Below are 19,202 nucleotides of genomic sequence, written 5' to 3' on the forward strand. Positions count from 1 at the left end.
CAGGGGGTGGTCTTAACTCCTTGCTGTATTATGAAGACTGCCAGAGGCAGCACAGTGCAGCCTGTGAGGTTCCACTGTTCAGAGTTTGAGTAAGCCAAAAGACGTGAAGCCAGTCCCATGGCTCACTAGGCTTGGATCAGTCACGTTGACAAATACTGAAGAACCCGGATGCATCTCAAATACTCCTCCCAAGTGCATGGATTGTTGCCTGCAATACTTGGAGGAGGAAATGTGGGTATTTGCTGCTCTGAGTAAGATTCTCTCGGATCCGCTCACAGACCTCAGGCAAAGGCTGGCCATAAATGGAGCTTGACTCGAAGCATCTTGGTTGGAACAGAAGGTGACTTGAGCATAGATATAATACAGTCCTTGTCTTTTAACACTCAGCTGTTTCCCATTTTCAAGGGTTACCATGTTGTTGCTCATGGTGTAATACCCTTTTTCGGCCCACTGTAGAACTGTAAGGAAGAGGGGAAAACTTGTGGTGAAGTGAAGCAGAGCTTGGCTTACATTCTAACAGAAAATAGGTTTGTGTTGGATAGGAATGAATTTTCAAGGCCCCCTCTAGCCCTCAGAGTCTGTGGAGTAGTTAGGCTAACATATAGGCATGGACTTTAGAGTCATAGAACCGGGTTCCAATCCAGCCTTTATTCAAGTTTTGGCAAGTCCCTTAAGTCTCCCTGAGTGACACAGAGCATATTTCAAAAACTTGTGGCAATTAAATGAAGTAACAGATCACAGGGGGCTTCCTTCTTTCTTTAGAGTTTTTAAAGCTAATTTACCCTTGAACTTAAGAGAGTGAAAATGATTTCAAAATTTTATGTCATAAATCATGCATACAAATTATTTGGACAAAATCCTTGCTAATATTAACACTGATACCTTGCTTGCTTTGAATTTTGCAGAATTGTCAGTTTACCTAACTCAGCTTCAGCACAGAGAAAAGACCCCATTTCTTCCTACCTGATTAAGCTGTTACAAACCCTACCTACCTCCCACAGGAAGGACTAAAATTAGGCAAGGAAGTGTGAAAATAAACTGGGTGTTCATTTCACTGTTGGTTTTGATCTCCTGTTTTAGTGGGCGCCACCAACTTGAAAGTACCTGTATTCTTGTGGCTAAGCCAGAGTACCCACCAACAGTGTGCCATTTTCTCGGTGGAGATGTTGAGTGGGTTCAAAGTAATGTGTATACCCAATTTCAAATCTCAGTTCCCACAGAGCGCTAGACCGATAACAGAGGTAGGGGTTGAGGAGGAGTGAAAGTATTGAAGAGTCTGCTTCCTTGAACTTTCTTTTAAAAATAAAAATAAAAGCCTATTTGGTGGTCTTAGGCCTATCAGGTCACAAGATCATGCATGCTAAAACTCACCTTTTAGTGATAGAGAGGCATTCTGAAATGCCTGACCTATCTGAGCCTTCCAGACCAATCCAGAAAACACATTTCATTAAGATGTTTTCAATTTTGGACTACTTGAGAAGGAAGGGCAGATTCCTTTTTAGTCCACTACATTTACTTTGGTAAATGCTTATGCAATTTTAGGCATTGCTGTGGGATGAAGGGCAAGTTTGCAGCAACATGACCAGGTAGAAATGAGAGACTTAAGACTGGGGTGAGATGTTGCTGTTCTTCCACCTGATTTTCTGCAGATTTACTACGATGTAATCTACAGGATCTTGTAAGATCAGTATCAATCATGAGCCCTTTAGGAGAATCTAGGCTCCATGAAACACCCAGGGGCATGTATTTAGATATAGGTTTTTCTGTTGCTGCTATCCAATCCAAAAGAGAAACTCTCATGTGGATGACCACCCTGGATATGGCAATATAGTGGTGATATTCTTCCATGACTGTATTTTCTGAAAAAGGGATACTTTTAAATAATATTATATATTGTGGAAATAACTGGTATTAATAAGTGGCTTTATTCACCCTTTTGACATTTAAACTACAGGGAAGTAACTACATAATAGCACCTTATATTTGCATAGCACTAGACAGGATAACTTTCTTCCACATGAGCTGATGTGATACTGTGCCACTCTGTGAAGTAGGTCAGGCAGGAAACTGCTAGGTAGGTAAAGGGACTTGCCCAAGGTCACCCAGCAAGTGGGGGTCTTGGTTCTTGAATCCTAATGTTCAAAGCCTCCCTATCTAATGCTCTTATTCCCATACCATGATCCATGGTAACCATGCATGTGCTATACCCATTTGGAAGCTCACATCAAAGACAAAGTGGTATCTCTTTACTCTCTCTTTCTCTCTCTCTCTCTCTCTCTCTCTCTCTCTCTCTCTCACACACACACACACACACACACACACACACACACTGCTTAGAACTACATTTCGGAACACCCTCTGCTGAATTTCTCAAAGACTACTCTATTGCTCTTGCCTTTGTGCAGATGGGGGATTTTATGCTCACATTGCATGTTTTCATCCATTTATCAGATATGACATAGTCTCCAGCACCAGTTATCACCAGCTTCAGATTTGGGGAAAAAAAATCTAAGGGCTAGAATGATGGTGGAATGTATATGGAAATAAAATTGCCCAGAGTTGAAAAGATCACAGTATGTCGTCTGTTGTTACTTCATTGGAAAATCTAACGTCTTGGCACCTATTGATCTTTACAGAATGATTTTACCTTTAATTTCCCTGAGGTTGGCCCCAGTGAGGCTGAGGTTAATCATACAGGGATTGACAGATGGCAGGAAATACCTCCTGAGGCCCATTTTTGCACAGCGAAAAGGGGGTTAGGAGGAGGGATGCCCGCAGCCAGGAGGTCACTACCTGCCATCTCTTCTATGTTCTCAGAATAATGGTCCCTCTGCCTAGTAATTCATCATTTAGAATCAACCATTGAGCAAGAAACATAATGAGAACATCCATTAGATTGCCTCCCACCTCCTTTTGTCCCTCTAAGTCCTATTTGTGCATTTGAGCTCACTTTGAAGACAAAAGAGAGCATATGAGGGGTATATGGGCAGGTTTGTAAATTGGGCCCCAGAGGAAGAGAGGATCCTAATCATTAGGCTGCGTTGCTTTGGCATCCAAGTCTTCCCTTTGGGTGGCTGACATTCAGATGCTATGGGACTTACCAGATGCTGTTTTACTACTGGCCTCACTTATGACATGTGCTGCAATTTGAGGCTCATGGTCACCTGAAATGAAATCGAAAGCAAACTGTCAAGCCAAGGTCATATAAAACTGTTCACAGATTTGATCTGGTTCTATAACAATGGAATAGAGAAAAAATAAGTGAAGAAAAATTGCATAAAAGGAAGGATAGAATGATCTGTATTTCCTCTCACTGAAGGAAAAGTTGGTTTCTAATACCTTAGTAATTGAATTGGCTGTTTCCATCGATCCCATTCCCCTAACAGTTGTTCAGGACTCAATTCCACTTCATGTATATTTACACAGGTTAAAAATACTGGTCTTCAGTAAACAAACTTTGGATCTTGCTTTCAGGAGCAACTCCAAGATTGTGTCTATGCACTTAGGTAGTTATATGCTTATGGTGTCTTAATTTGATCAAGCAACTGGCCAAACTATTGTATTTATCTCTCCTTGTTGCATATGTAAGACGCTTATTCCTTAATTAGATATGCTGATAACCTAAGTGCAGAGATTATGAGGAGGTTTCCTTTTTTTTTTTTTCCCAGTTATGAGCCTGCTGCTGGGCACTTTTTAGGTGTCCTATAAATGTTGAATGAAATTGCACAATGGTCAGTTTGATTAAGCTTACCATCTCTTGAAAGCTGCTAGCCAACCTAATGCGAACTGTCTCCTCAAATTTCCAGCACTAAACTGATAACATGTTACCACTCGACATATCTTGCAGGCATTCTCAACATGAGACCTTCATGGCAATCAGATGCCCCTTTAGTATCCAGACCAATAGTTAAACCAAGATATGAGTATTTTCTTTGTCTCTACTATATTTCTGTATGTATTTGTGTGTGTGTTAAACTCTCACAAGCCAGAGCATCATGTTTACCAAGTTTATGATATAATAACCTCTCTAACAACACCCCCTCTTTCACATACTCTGCTACTCAACTCACTTTAGGCATTGTTATGTTGGTTTTGGGTGTCCAGAAAAGGAGGTAACTGGCTTGGAAAGAGTCAAGGGAGAAACAGTGTAATGCATTGGAGATGTTTAGCCTGTGGAAGAGAAACCTCAGTCAAGGCTTGGGAACAAGATTGCTGTCCTCAATATCTGAACAGCTGATGTATAGGAGAAGAATTAGACTTTGTTTCCTATGGCCCTGAAGAACAGAACTGAGTCTAGCGAGTGGAAAATTATAGGAACCCGTGTTGACTCAAGAGAAAGAAAGACTTCTCTCAAGTAGTATAAAACTCTTACTGTAATGATCAGAGTCATTCAAAGATGGGCCAGACTGCTTTATGAGGTAGAAGGCACCTCATCCCTAGACACGCTTGATCAGAGGTTGGATGGTGGGTGCTACTGTGAAGGTTATTCATGTTCTGGGAAAGGTGCTGGATTTGACAACCAACCAAGTCCCATTCGACATTGAGATGTTCACAATGCTCTGACTTAAAAAACAGGGCAAAGAATAGAACATTGTCACACTGTCACTCATTGATCCCAGAGGTTCCACTGCCCACTGTCCTTAGTGAAAAGCTATTATCATTAAGCAATGAATGCCACTACTACTAAATATGACATTCTTGTCATCTCATTCATTCTTCCCAGATGGTACCAGGTTATATGGTCACTCTGATTAACGTAATGAACCTAATAGCATTCCTTTATACTTGGTATTTTCAGCATTAAAGGAACATAGCCTTCCCAATACATATGTATATACAAAGCCTTTTCAAATCACTGGGTTCAGAGAAGGTGTCAGTTTGACAATTGAGCTCCTGTCTTATTTCCATGGCTGAAAGTTTTCTGATTCAACACTAGATTGTTCAATATGATCAGCCTAAAGTTCCCATTTACTAGTAGTTTTAAGCATCCATAGATATTGACAAATAGGAACCTACCTCTTTGCATTTCAAAGTTTTGTTCTTTCTTCGTCTCCTCTTTGTTTACCAATATGTCCTAAAAGAAGAATTGCCAAAAGTCATTTTGAAAGGGTTTTACAGGTATCATTCATTTGACATCTGTCATTACTCTGTTACCTATTTCTGGTGAGGATTAAGAGATAGACTCAGATCCTGTCATTAATACCATCATATCAATTGGGAGCCCAAGGCTCTGACAGATGAGCTGACAGCCCAGAAAGCCTGGGGGAAAATCTGGAAGCAAAACCTGGGCCTTATTATCTCCATTCCAGTGCTCTCTCCAGACCAGAGGCTACAATACTGACCCTTCCTATGACCCTGACCTCACTGGCTTTGACAGGTATCGACAAATAATGCTGAATAGGGAGATGATTCCTTGAGAACAGTGTATGGAATATTATTAAACATAAAGCATGGTGTGTAATCTCTTAGGAATAGGCAATAGTAAGTTTGGCCTTAGGAGAGAAATCTCAGTGTATGAAAAGATCTTCAGACATTTAAAATTTTGTTATCCCTTTCAATGGACTGAAGAGATTCTCTTGTTGATGGTTACCCTGTAGGGTCTGTATTTATTTAGAATAATCAGCAGATGATTTCTCAGTGCTGCTGACATCCAAAGGCAAATGTAACATTTCATAAAACATGTAAATGCACTCATAAACTTAAGGAAGGATAGAGGTACTTAAAAAAAAACTAATGGACCTTTATAAGCACAGTATGGAAGAAAATGAAGGCTGTAGCTGTATTGTAAAGAAACTGAACAAAACTCCTGGAGGGCCTAGCTGGCCAGTATGAGGTCCCCTAAAGAGTCTGAGACCTAAACCAAGATTAGAAACTGTGAGGTTCTATTCACAGGCTGGGTTCAACTCATTTCATCACTCTATACTTTGAACACAAAGAAGGAAGAAAGACAAAGAACATAGTATTTTCACATCTTCTGACAACCCAAGTCCTGTGCTTTTCCCCTTTCTTGGAATCAGTTGTCCATGGGGCCCTTTCTTTTCATTTCTCCTCTAGAAGGAATTTGTGTTACTACTAAGTGTCTTGCTAAGCTCAGCTCAATTGTCAGATGTGAGGGTGTAAGTCACAGAGCCCCAAGGGTAACCTGGGCCTCTGAATGCTCACATGGGCCGCAGAGCTTCAATTTTCCATTTGAGCTGAAGTGTAGCACTCTGAAAATGCAGTGATAGGAAAATGTTTGTGAGATAACAAGTAAACAAATGACTATTTAGTGTCTTTTCAAAAACTGGAGTGTGATGATCGAGGTTGAGATACTTCTGGTCTAGGTGGTTGCACTGATGTCAGGGGCTGGCTATGGTGAAAATGTGAAGTCAGCAAAGCTTGTCTTTTATGCACTCAGCCCTGCTTTTCTGTGAACTTTCCCCTAGCCACACTCCTCAGGCCCCCCCCTTTTTTCATGTTTTATTACCCATCTCAACTGAAAGCCTTTTTAAAGTTGACTTTCAGAAAATCTGGGATTCATTATTGCTCTCTTAGTGGAAACTCTATGTGGCAGTTATGGACAGTTTGCCCTTTAAGTCGAAAAGGAAATGCTCTGACTCTATGGAAGGCGTCTTGAGTATCGATGTGCAGATAAATCATGAAACGCGTCATTGTAGCAGGGTGTGGGGTGGGTAGTAAGCTTTAGTGCGAAATTATGTTATTCAAAATGGTGCCTCTGCATATTCTATAATAATATAAGCCCCAACTCCATCTTCCCCCAGAGTGATAGCTTGGTGCTACCTGCCTCCAGAGATAATATGCTCCTTGTCACTAAAGATTGGGTGACCACTCGGTATAGTAAGGGACAGTGAAGAGAAGACTGAAGTTCTCAATTGAGAATTGGATCTGATGAGTTCTAAGACTACATGAAGTCCTATGACTCAAAGCCCCCAGATTCAAGTCTGATGTTGCTCTGGACCGATCATACTGTGGCTCAGAAAGCATTAGCTGCATCAGCTAGCATTAGCTGAGCAAAACCAAATGCAATCTGGGGTTGTGCTATCATTGACCTACTGGCTTAAAAAATAATAAAGTCCAAAATACTGTTTTAGAAGAGAAATTTGGGAGAATGGCTATTGAAAAGAGGGTTGCTCATTGGAGGAGGATTGGGTACCTGGAGGATTAACCATTATGTATACTCCAGGTTTAGACGGCCTTGACCTAGGGTTCCACACCATCTGCAATAGAGGCAAGGGACCTCCTTGGTCACATATAAGGAGATCACTAGGGTCCCATTAACATGCTGAGAATGTCTGCCTTTTTGGAGTACAAAATCTCAGAGGTGTCACTTTCCTCATGCAAGCACAAGCAGGGAGGCCAAACCAGCTATTACCCTTACTCCTATCCTGGGTAGCTAATTTTTGGAACCTTTATATATTCCACCTGAAATAAAGATGTGAGAATTGGCAGTTCAGCTACAAATCTTTCAGTAAGAAAGAGAGGAAGGGAAAAAAACCCAACAGGGTGCTCTCACTACCATTGGAGGGAACTATAACGATCGCGTAATTACAGAATGTCGGAGCTGGTAGATCCCTTACAGATAACCTCAGCTCTCTCTAGTTATAGATGAGAAAACTGAGGCTCAGAGAAGTGAAATCATTTGGCCAAGGCCACATGGCCAAACACATTCAATATGCTATTTGAATTAATAACCAATGGTTTTGAAAGTGCCTCTTTTCACATTTAAGTTGACAATACCTCTCAATACCCTATAATACTAATCAGACTCTTCAAAGAATTAGAGAAACTCAAATTATTTTCTGAGCTGGCCAGTCTTGTAAATAAAAGGTTAGGAGTTTCTTTTAAAAACCTAGATTACTGTAAAGAATTCAAAAGCCAGTGGAAGACCGATACCTCATTCTGATCCCCCTCATAGGTAACTCAGGAGTAAGTTCTCAGAGTCTTCACTACTGGGTTAACATCAGTGACAGCACAGGATGGGAATAAGCTCAGAAATAAGGTCTTAAGCCCTTTACTCCCACACTAAATTACACATCATCTACATGTGAAAACTAATTCCTGTTGGTTAATCCACATACTCATTCACCTGGCTGAGAGCTGCCCTCTATGTGGAATGCTGTTTCCTAGACATGACCCCTAAGTGAGTTTAGGGCAAAGGGTGTTTGACTCTGTTTTATGAGAGGCAAATGGGTAGAAAGAATTTTGATGTTCTGTCTTGAAGGAGCCCCTAGACCCCATGTCTGCTATGATGGAATTAATGTAAGTGTTCTAAAAAAAATCTCACTTTAGGTACCTATTATTGGTCTCAGTCACTACAACCACTTCATGCTGGCTGCCAGCCTGGTGGACTAGAACACTTCAAATCCTCTCTGCCTTTTGTCATAACTGTCCCTAGAGTAGACTGACTTCATGAGCAGGTGGTATTAAAGGGGATCTGGTTTAAATGGCACTGAGAATGCCCATTCCCCAATCCCATACTTCTCCCCACAACAAAGGGGAAAGAGCTCCCTTTCACAGCCCCTGAGTTCCATCATTGGGGAAGCACCGGAGACTGCGTCAGTCTACTACATGTCATAGTAAAGGCAATACCTTCACTAGTGGCCTGCCAACACAGCAGTGGTCAGTGGTTTCCCTGAGAAATGGAGATCAGAGCATGAGTCCCCAGTGGGAAGACATCGGGTTTAGATGGGAAGACATGGAAATATGAAATCCGAACTTGGTGCACGTCATAATTTTGCCCAGCGTCAGCTGTATGCGTGAGCTCGTGAGTGTCTGTGAATATGCCCATAAGAGTGTTTATTTCCTCCCCCCCCAAAAAAAGAACCTCTTTTTGTTCTTATCAAGTAAGAATATAAACACTTTTAACTTTCCTTTTCCTCTTAACATAGGGCATTGGCTTCCATTTTGCTTTTTTTTCGATTCACTCTCACACATACACATCCATACTCATAAATATATGAGGGGACTTCAAACAGTTCATGGACAAATGCAATTAAAGTATGAGTTTACTTCAGCGCAAAGTAATTTTGAAATCCATGCTGAGTTTTTTCATAATGTGCATTTTCTATGAACATTTTGAAGACCTCTCCTATGTATGCATGAGTATGTATATACAGTTAAACGTGTATATATACATATCTATAAATGTGTGTGTGTGTATGTGTGTATCACAAATATTTGCATTTTTACACTGTCGAGGTCTAGTCGCCCAACCTGGCAAATGGAGTAAAACTTTTCAATGACCCTTTTACCAACAACGAAGCTCTTTACCTTGAAGAAGCCTTCAAACCGGCTTTTAATTTCCTCACAGTTCAATAAGGATAAGGACCCATCTCCTTTGTTGCATCTTTGTATCGTTTTCATGAATACAAAATCTTCATGAAGATTCCTTTCATCTTCGATCTAGTTTGAAATAACAGGGATATGGGAAATGTCACTCTGAAGGAGAATGCAGCTAATGGCGTCTGCCTCCCATTCACTTCCACAATATTGATAAAAAGAGAAGGACTTTGGAGGCATAAATGGGAATGACAAGTTATTATACTGAATTATTGCTATTGGGTATTTGCAGTTTAAAAATACTGCAAAACCAGTGACTAAGGTATCATATATTATCTGAAACCCTAGGTAGAAATCACAGCAGTTCTAATGAACTTTCATCACAACGTGTCCATTTTTTCACTATGCCAAGCAACAATATTCTATAATTGTCATATTTCCCATTGTTCCAATTATGATTAGTCGCTATAAATACCAGCCTATAAAATAGTTTTCTGCTGGGCTAATGTGCTTACTTCATTTTACTGTTTATGAGGCGGTGCTTTATAAAAAAGAAGTTAATTTGCAATGCCACATATGTCAATTAACTTCTGTTCTAATTACCTGTCTCTCTTGTTCTAACTATTGCTCTCTTTCGTTCTAACTTTAGTATTTGTAGAAAACATTTGCATTTTGAAAGAAATCATCTTCCATCCCAAAGTTAATGAGATAGTATATCCTCCAGTGTCTTAGAATGATTAAACATATGGAATTCATAGGCATCATAAATTAATTTTGTGCCATTTTATTGTTTTAAGAACAGATTTTTTTAGACTGATAATAAGATCGGTTGGCTGACAGCTTTCACTGCCAATAAGAGTACATCTAAATGCTGTGGGAAATTTGATTCTACTCAAGTTACTATTTCTCCTTTAGAGACTAGGCCTATGTTCAGGCATTTGATTGACAGAGCCCACCAGGTCAAACATAAATAAACAAACATCCAGACCCAGAACCCTTCAGCGGTGGGGTTTTTCGCAGCAGTAAAACCTACAATTTGAGACACCCAGTGGATCACCTCAATCCCTCACCTTATCCTGATGGAAAGCATCATAGCTTTAATTGTAGGTCTGCTCCCCAAGACAGGACACACAAGCATCCCTGAGAAAATTCCAGATGCTGTCCAGTCACATTTCCCATATCCAGACCTTTAGGAACAGCCAGTTAATTGATCAACTTTCTCCTTTTCATCTATGATTGGTATTTTGTCAACATAGTCAATAAAATCCCTCAGTGGAACCGGACAAGTACACGGAAACAGGATAAATTCTGATGGTCATCTTTTCCTAAGTATATAAAACAACCTACTAATTTACTCTACTCTTTTGCTCTTGTAAGTCAAACCATTTAAAAATGTAAAACATCTCAGAGGAAAACCGAGCAATTTTCAAATATAACCAGTGTTTGAAGAATTATATAGAAATCTGCTTTTACAAAAAGACTGCAAATTCTGGGATTTAGTCATCTGTAGGTTAATCGGAGGCACTATGAATTTTCAGATCCAATTTATGCTCTCCTTCCCTGCTTGTAAATTTAAAGAAAAATGTCTCCATCGGAAAAGTAAAGCTTACTTTTTAAGCAAAACTTTAACAAATAATTACAGTTAGTACCTAAATAGGCACTGTTCTAAGCTCTTTAAAAGGCTAAATACATTTAATCTACGAGGTAGTTAACATTACTATCTCTATTGCTCAGATATGGAAACTGAAGCATAGAAATCTAAAATAACTTGCCTCAGGATCACAGAGCTGGTAGGGGCAAAGTCAAGATTTGAACCCAAGCAGTCTGATTCTAAATCCCAAGATCATAACTAGATTTAAGAATATGAGACTTCACTCACTAGACCGCAACCATAATACAAAACCATATATCTAGTTTTGCCATCGTTCATCATTTGGGTAGAACTAAAACCAACCTATCCCCAAATCAATACGGACTCCAAATTTAGTTAATAAAAACAAGTGGTTCACCTTACCTTGTCCAACCTTCTAAGAAGATACACAGCAAAGAGTGCCGACCCAATAATTTGGGTGATAACAAAAATGGTAAGTAAATACATAAAAATTTTCATGCTGACAGGAGGTCCAGTGGCCACAGATCGGGGAGAAGATTGGCTGTACGTTTCGATCATGCTGTGTTAAAGTTGAAATGGTATCTTCTGACGGAGAGGATGGCGGAGGCAGCATGAGAAGACTGTCAAAGTGGCCACCTTACCCAGGATTAGTTAAGAGCACACAATCGTCGCAGCCCACACTTCCTGGAAAATGTGCTTCGTAGTATTCTCTCCTAGCAAAAAAGTTACGTAAAGGTTTTTTTTTTTTTTTTCTCTCTAAATTATACCCATATCATTCACTTCCAGGCTTTCCTTTTTTTAGTAAAGAAGAAACAAGTTTCTTCTTCCATACATTCATTCTTGCCTTGAAATGTCATCGACTTAACAGACAATGGCAGTATTTTCCTATTGCTGTCTAACTTTCTGGGTTCACCAGTTTCAAGGAAAGTGACAAATTCATCCACTAGCAACAGACTTATTTCATTTTCAATCTTACTCATATAAAGTGGGAACCTGGCATATGGGGAGAGAAACAAATGTCAACAAAAGTTTGGATAGATTTTTTGACTAGTAGGCCACCATCTAATTGCTTCTCAGGAACTTTACTTCTTTAATCTTTAAATTCAATGAAATCCTGTCACCTCATCAAGTCAAGTCTGCATGGCATAAAGCAAGAAAGAGTACTGGCAATTATCAAACAAAATTTAGCTGGAAAGATAACGCAAGAAAAATGAATTTCTCAAAGGCAAAGATAAATAAGATTTTGAGAGAAATCAGGCCAAAATGTTGGAATTGCGGTAAAAGTAGGAATGTTAGTTTCACTTAGTTGACTTGCTTGACTACACTGTTCCATCCCATTAGAAAATGGCTTATGTTCTGGACCAGCAGTTGGTGTAATGGCTATGTCGCTGGACTTCCGTGTAGTCAACTATGGTTCCAGTCCTGGACCCAGTGGCTTAAACTTATGCCAGGTGCGTGTGCGTGCATGCCCAAGATCCTGTGAGGAGAATGGAGGAGAAGGAATTGTGGCGTGGCCATCCCCCCGGGGGTTATTTCTCACTTTCTGTCTCTCTGTGTCTTTCTAGCGAGCACACGTGCCCTATAGCAAAAATCTCTCCAAAAGAAAAAAGAAAATGGCTTATGTTGCTGTAACACTGCAGAACAGGGAACACACAAATGCTTTAGTTAAGAGGCCTGGATTCTAACAAATCACTCCCTTCCTCTAGAGCTCAGTTTCTTCATATTCAAAGGGGCCAGTTGCACTTACCTTTCCTATCCCACAGGCTGTTGTGAAAATTGAATAAAAATGTTCATGAAAGAGATTTGAAATGTGTTAAACAGTAGAAAACACATCCTGAATTTTTGGAATTTGCTTAGCCAGTGCATGAGTTTTCCAGATAATTGTCAACTTCTTATACAATGGTTAAAAAAAACAAAAACCAAAACAAAACACAATAACAACATCAAAAATAACCGAAGTCTTGGCTAGAAATTGAATCATTGAGGTGTAAGGATTACACATTTCTGAACAGTAACTGTATCATCTTATCAGATAGCCTTCGAACTAAAAGCATCTATGGAAATCCCTACCCCATATCCCAATCTGATCTAGAAACTACGGTAAGATTGCTTTGGTGATTCCTATAAAATTGTTTTTAGAGACAAATAGGAAATGTAAAACTGCTCTGACAGGCATGCTGTCTGTATACTTAGCACCTGCCTTCTTCCCCACCCACGCCCCAGCATCCTGTCCTGGACCCAGATCTGTGTAGCTTTTCACTACATCTGCCAAGTAGGTGGCTTCAATGCACGTGATAAACTTTGATCAGTCAAGTCAGAGGCTTCAGTTCTTAGACAAGTAACCTTAGTTCCACTGAAGGAAAATTATCACAAGAGCCAAAATAGGCTCAAGGACTTCTCCAAGGCCAGTTTCATACAATTGCAGAATGCCAGAGCTGCAAAGGCCCTGTAATCAGCTTAGATGGAGAGGATGCTGAAGGGACCACAAGATGCAATGTCAGGATTTGTTCATGAGATCAACTTCACAAAAAAATCATTGGCCAATCTCCCTGCCTCCACTTCCGATCTCCGGCCTCCTTCAGTCTGACCTTCTGCCCACAATATTTTCCTGAAATAGTTCCCATCATGAGTTTTACAGCTCAATAATGGCTTTGGCTGAATACTTTTGAGTTCTTTTTTTTTTTTTTGGTGGTCTCTCTTCTTTTGTTGACCTATGACCTGTTGTTATCCTTCTGAATACCCTGTCCTATTCAATTCTATACCATCATATTATGGGCTTTGCCTTTCAGAATCCTTCTTCATATGATCCCTTTAAAATACTGGTATTCCCTACCCCTTCTCTTCTCCTCTCAGTTCTGCTCCCTTCCTTTCTTCTCTCCTCCACTCTCCTCCCAGCTAATTGCCCAGGCCAGGGACCTGGGAGTCACTCATTATTTCTTCTCTTTTGCCCCAGATTGCTCCCTGGAACTGATGGCTTATTATTCCCAAAAGCTTCTTGATTGCCACCACTTCTCTCTACCCCCACTCCCCTAACACCTAGTACAGGTCCACATATCCTCTTGTTTGTAGATTACTGAACGGTACCATCCTAATATACCCCCTGACTTCCCTTCCATCCGTACCCCACCCATCATCCACACAGCCAGAAGAATGTTAATTCTGAATCTTATCATTGGCAATATTATCATAATCTGATTTGACTCCCTAACACTCTGTCCCAGACCCAAGGAAGCATATTGACATAGTGCCCTGGCATGATCAACCTGAATAGGATTAGCTTGAGAATGTTTGTACTTCAGTCCTTGAAGCCTCCTCTTTTTCCTGCTCTTCTTCTGCATGGTCCTTTGGCTTGGAGCAATAACTGGCTACCTTTCCAGCTTCCAAACCTTTCTCCATTTTCTCATTTCTCAATTAATCAGAAGTCCTATGGGTCAGGACTGCCCATATCTATCTTTTCCTAGTAAGGAGTGGGCTGGTCATGGTGCTGGGGCCTTTTTAAAATATCTTCAGCTGCCTAACATACAGAAATGATCCTCAAACTTAGTTTTCAATAGGTTTGTAGATCCATGGAGTGCATGAAAATGTAACCATAATAAAATAATAACTATATTTGTCTTAGTTTACAGAAATAATTAAGTTAATGGGCTGAATGATCTTTTCTGTTTTCTGACATAGAATTTTCTTAAATCTCTGTCACCCTCTTCTAGTACTGCTTTTCTGCTGGTTGGTGATTGATCCCTAGCAACTAAATATTGAAGGGAACATTTAAAAAAAATGAACAACAATGGATCATACTTCAGCAGGTTGTTTTTGGTGTGAATATGCTTGTGGTTGTGATTTTATATTGATAACCTAGAACACAGTCATAGTTTCTGCTAGGAAAATGATTTCCAGTACATAGGAAAGAGTTAAATATATAAGCATTTTGTTTCTTCTATAAAAGGCTTCACACAGACTCTTTTCCCTGAATATGTCTAGAAAAACTCTAGCCTAGAGGATAGAGTCTCAATTCTTCGTAAACCAAATGAGCTGACTCCTGCCCACATTTCTCTCCTCATTCCACCACTCATTAATGCTCAACCCCGAGCATCAAGCATAATTAAGCTGGTTTTACTTCCCTAAATGTGCTGCTTATGCATGCTGTTTCCTGTGCACAGACTGATTCCCTCCTCTCTTACCCATTAATGTAGAAGTGAAATGTCCCCTTCCAGCCAACCAGTTGCCCTATTCTTTGTTTAATCTGTTACAGCATTTGCCACATCACCTAACTGACTAGTTCGTTTTGTCTACCATTAGCTCCTAGAAGAAAGAGACACATTTTTTTGAAATCTCAGAATCCATGGTTCCTGACACATGGTAAGGAATTAATAAATGTTTGCCAAGTTACTAAATTGTCTTTTAAGGGGATAGAAGGGGAGGTCGTAAAACATTCTAACCCGGTAGGATAACACTGGGCAGCCTTTCTAGCGATGCAAATAATAATACATTTAAAATTTCTTCTATTACTTTAATTATTTCTTTTTTCTCTGGAGTCAGTTCCATTTATTTATTCTGGTCTCTCTCTTTCATGTTCATAGTTTTCCTCAAATGTCTGGTGATCTTTAGTTGTCTGAATATATTTATGAATGAAAAACTGTGCTGGTTATCATGGGTAGATGGCACGGGTTTCCCCTGTAATTGGTGTTAGTCTGTTTCCCAACAAACTCTGGAATGAAAGTGCTGACTGTGGGTTCTGTTTAAGCGGGTAAGGACTGTCAACAGGCAGGCTTCCCTTTAGGTTCTGTGGTTGGAGAGACAGGAAGACCAGGGACCCCCACTGCTGATAAAGAAAAGAGGGTTTTTCTCTGGGGGTGGAGCCCTTCACCAGGTTTCATTCTCACCTAGGGCTGGCTTTCCTTTTGTTTTCTTACTCCCATTTGTTGAGGAAGTCGCAGCACTCTCCCTAGAGCCCTTCCCAGGCAACTTTAGCCAGAGAGTAAAGGCCAAATGTGGCTGCTAACAAATGGTCCACTGGGGGAAGGGAGAAAGGGGAAAAAGGCTCTCCCTGTCCCAGCTGTTTCTACTACAGCTCTTTAATGAGTTAACCTAATTAATTGCTTGTTAGCCTATCGCTGCTCTCCACATTTATTTTCTTTGAGATTGGCATTTCTTTGAGAAAACATACTTTGACTTTGATGCCTTGAATTGCAACATTTTCTGCTCCATTTTTCTATTAGTCTTAAATTCATTGCCTTTCTTGCTTCCTGGTATTCCTCAAAATTTATGTTTCCATTGAGACCACCTTTTCTTGTTTCCCATAGTGTTTGTGGTTCCTTTCTTTTTACATTTACTTTTGATAAAGTAATACATTGACAAACTTAAAAATGTAAGATACAAAAGATTATGCAATGCAGTTTTCCTTCTACTCCTTCCTGATCTTCCATGTCAATCGCTGTTGTCAGTTTCTTAGGTCTCTCCCAGAGATACTTTTAAACTCCTTTAAGGATATTCCCTTTCAAGTCCTTTTTCTTTTCTTTTCTTTTTTCTTATCTTTACCTTTTTTTTCCTTTTCTTTTAAGTTGACACAGGGGATATGACCTCACCAGAGACAGAGAAGAAGAGAAATATTGAGAAAGTACCCCCCAAACAGGGCCTGGTCAAGCCACAATCATTTTTTCCTTCCATTTCTTCATCTCAACAGAATTTAGGGCATGTAGATACATGTGCTCAGCATGGTTTTCAAGCCACAGGAACCAGCTGATTGTGCATAGGTCTTAACTGCTGTGCGGTGGGGCTGTACCTTCATGAACTTTTTGAAGAACTCCCATATATATGAGAGATTGTCCTGTGTGGGCAAAATGCTCCTTCATTCCTTTTTTACAACTGCGTAGTATAACATTGTATGAATGATACACTATAATTTATTTAACTAGCCCTATACTTATGAACATATAGGTTGTTTCCAGTCACAGTAGAAAATGCTGCAAGAAACCCATGCTTACTCTTTTTTGCTTGTTTGTTTACTACAGGGCTTGTTCACTAACCACGGAGAGAGAGAGAGAGAGAAATCATCTCCTGGGAGGGTGGCTATGCCACATTCCCTCTTCCTCCATTTTCTGCTTGGGACTTGAGGCATGCATGCTCACATGTCTGACAAGTTTTTCAAGCTACCACAGTTGCCCGTGTGGGATGCAGCCACCTTAACCACCATGCCACTTGAATGGCTCTGCTTACTCCATTTTTAAAGTTTCTTTTCATACGTTTTCTTTTCTTTTTTTGAGAGAGAGAATTTATTTGTATTTATTTATTTATTTATTGTGATAGGGTGTGTGTACTCACCAGAGGAAGACAGAGACACAGAAAGTGAGAGAGACAGAGAGCGAGAAATCAACCCCCTTCCCCTCCACAGAGGGCAGGCCAGGTTGCAAATCCCTTTTCCTCCATTGTCCTAACAGGATTTAGGGCATGCATGCACACATGCCCAGCTTGAGTTTCAAGCTGCCAGGTCCAGTGGTCAAACTGCAGCCGGCCATGTAGGAGTCCAGCGACTTAACCGCTACATCATCTGCTGGCCCCGTACATTTTCATGGGATCCTGGAAGGCTATAATTTGCATACATTTTAACACTGACCAATCACCATGTTAACCTAAATACATCACAGTCAAAGAAAGATGATTTAAGAGTTATTGTTTATTTTTCCAGTGGTCAGATTGGTGCACATATATTATTTGTGTCACACACTCTTCAAAACCAGGCATTACATTTAAAGCTTCCAATGCTAAATCCTATCTGGCCTTAAGGATTTTGGTTGCACTTTGTGGGATTCTCCACATGGGTCTGCAGCAGAAAGCCAAAAAGAAGATGTGATCTCTGGCACCCTCATCCAAGATGCTGCATTTGTTGTCTAGATTGTTAAGAATCAATTTCTGGAGACTTGAGATTTTTATCATGAAATTTGAATCAGCTGATTTGTTCAATTCACCATTCATTGAGTGCCTACTGGGGGCCAGGTGCTGAGCTGGACCCTGGGGATACAAAGAAAAAAGGTGATAGTCTCTGCCTTGCCTGGAGCTCCCAGTTCAGAGAAGCTGATCAATACATGAGCAGACAACCATAGACAATGTGAAAAGTGCCACAGTGGAGGTGAACACAGAATGTTGTGGTCTCATTAAGCATGAGTATCTCCCAAGCCAGGGGACTGGGATGCCAGGGATATCAGGATATCTCTGGGAGAAGACACCTGTCATAATTTTGCGTCCTAACTTACAGCACTTCACTGACAAGTTTCAGCATTCAGTATCCATCTGCTGACCTTAGCTCATCTAGTCTGGAATTTTCCACCCTTTTTCATTCTATAGAAGTCTTCTAGTTGGCTAACACTATAAAGGCCTGGGAGGAGTGCAATGAGGGGTGGAGTTGAGGATAATCATCACCAGCATGGATGAGTGCGGTTGGCAACAGGGATGTTTGATATGTTGGCTTGGTTTGGGTATTCTTTTTTTTTTTAATGAAATTTTTGCTTTAGGGCACATGTGCTTGCCGTAGAGAGAGACAGAGAGACAGAAAGCATCCCCAGTGGGGGTAGAGGTGGGGCGGGGGGGAGCCGGGATGGCCATGCCATAATCCCTTCTCCATTTTACTCTGGGGATTTTGGGCATGCACACACACATGCCTGGCGTGAGTTTTAAGCCACCAAGAATAGGACTCAAACCACAGTCGATTACGTGGGAGTCCAGAGACTTAACCATTATTCTATCTGCTGGTCCCAGGGTATTAGTTTTGGTAGTGTGACCAGAATCTTCAATCTCCATTTCTGCCCGCTGCCTACCTCCATCCTAGGTCCCTAAAGTGAACTTCTTGGCACATGCTCACTCTTTGTTTCTGATTTGTGGTTGCTCTCACCCTACTCCCAATCTGTGTAAGAATGAAAGCTACATTTATTGATTTACTTCAATAGATAGATGAGAAATGCAGATAATAGTGGCTACTGCTAGGAAGCAGAACTAGGGTGTATGGGATAAGTTTTACTTTTTGCTCTATATCCTATGTGGTCTTTGCATTCTTTTTATAATGAGCATAGTTTACTTTTATGTTAATTTATTTTTGACAAACTTTTTTCTTTTTTCTTTTTTTGGAGAGGCTTTTGCCATAGGGTGCGTGCGCTTGCCAGAAAGACAGAGAGAGACAGGGAACAGCAGTTTGCGTAATGGCTATGTCGCTGGACTCCCATGTAGTCCACTGCGGTTCAAGTCCTGGACCCGGTGGCTTAAACTCACGCCGGGTGCGTGTGTGTGCGTGCCCAAGATCCCGAGAGGAGAATGGAGGAGAAGG

At 40.5% G+C, this 19,202-nt stretch overlaps 1 protein-coding gene across 1 annotated transcript in view; it reads right to left on the bottom strand.

The window, feature by feature from the left end:
* CD40LG (CD40 ligand) overlaps positions 1 to 11,596 on the bottom strand; it is a 12,971-nt gene extending 1,375 nt beyond the window's left edge. Inside the window, exons 1-5 of the mRNA XM_027776690.1 lie at positions 11,294 to 11,596; positions 9,271 to 9,402; positions 5,017 to 5,074; positions 3,102 to 3,164; positions 1 to 458 (exon numbers count right to left, since the gene is read on the bottom strand). Of these exons, the coding sequence (XP_027632491.1) occupies positions 79 to 458; positions 3,102 to 3,164; positions 5,017 to 5,074; positions 9,271 to 9,402; positions 11,294 to 11,449 (789 nt within the window). The 5' untranslated portion in view covers positions 11,450 to 11,596 and the 3' untranslated portion in view covers positions 1 to 78. The remainder of the gene's footprint in view (positions 459 to 3,101; positions 3,165 to 5,016; positions 5,075 to 9,270; positions 9,403 to 11,293) is intronic.
* Positions 11,597 to 19,202: the final 7,606 nt, after the last annotated feature.

This window comes from Tupaia chinensis, unplaced genomic scaffold, assembly GCF_000334495.1.
Source record: "Tupaia chinensis unplaced genomic scaffold, TupChi_1.0 Scaffold000706_1, whole genome shotgun sequence".
Taxonomy (NCBI): domain Eukaryota; kingdom Metazoa; phylum Chordata; class Mammalia; order Scandentia; family Tupaiidae; genus Tupaia; species Tupaia belangeri.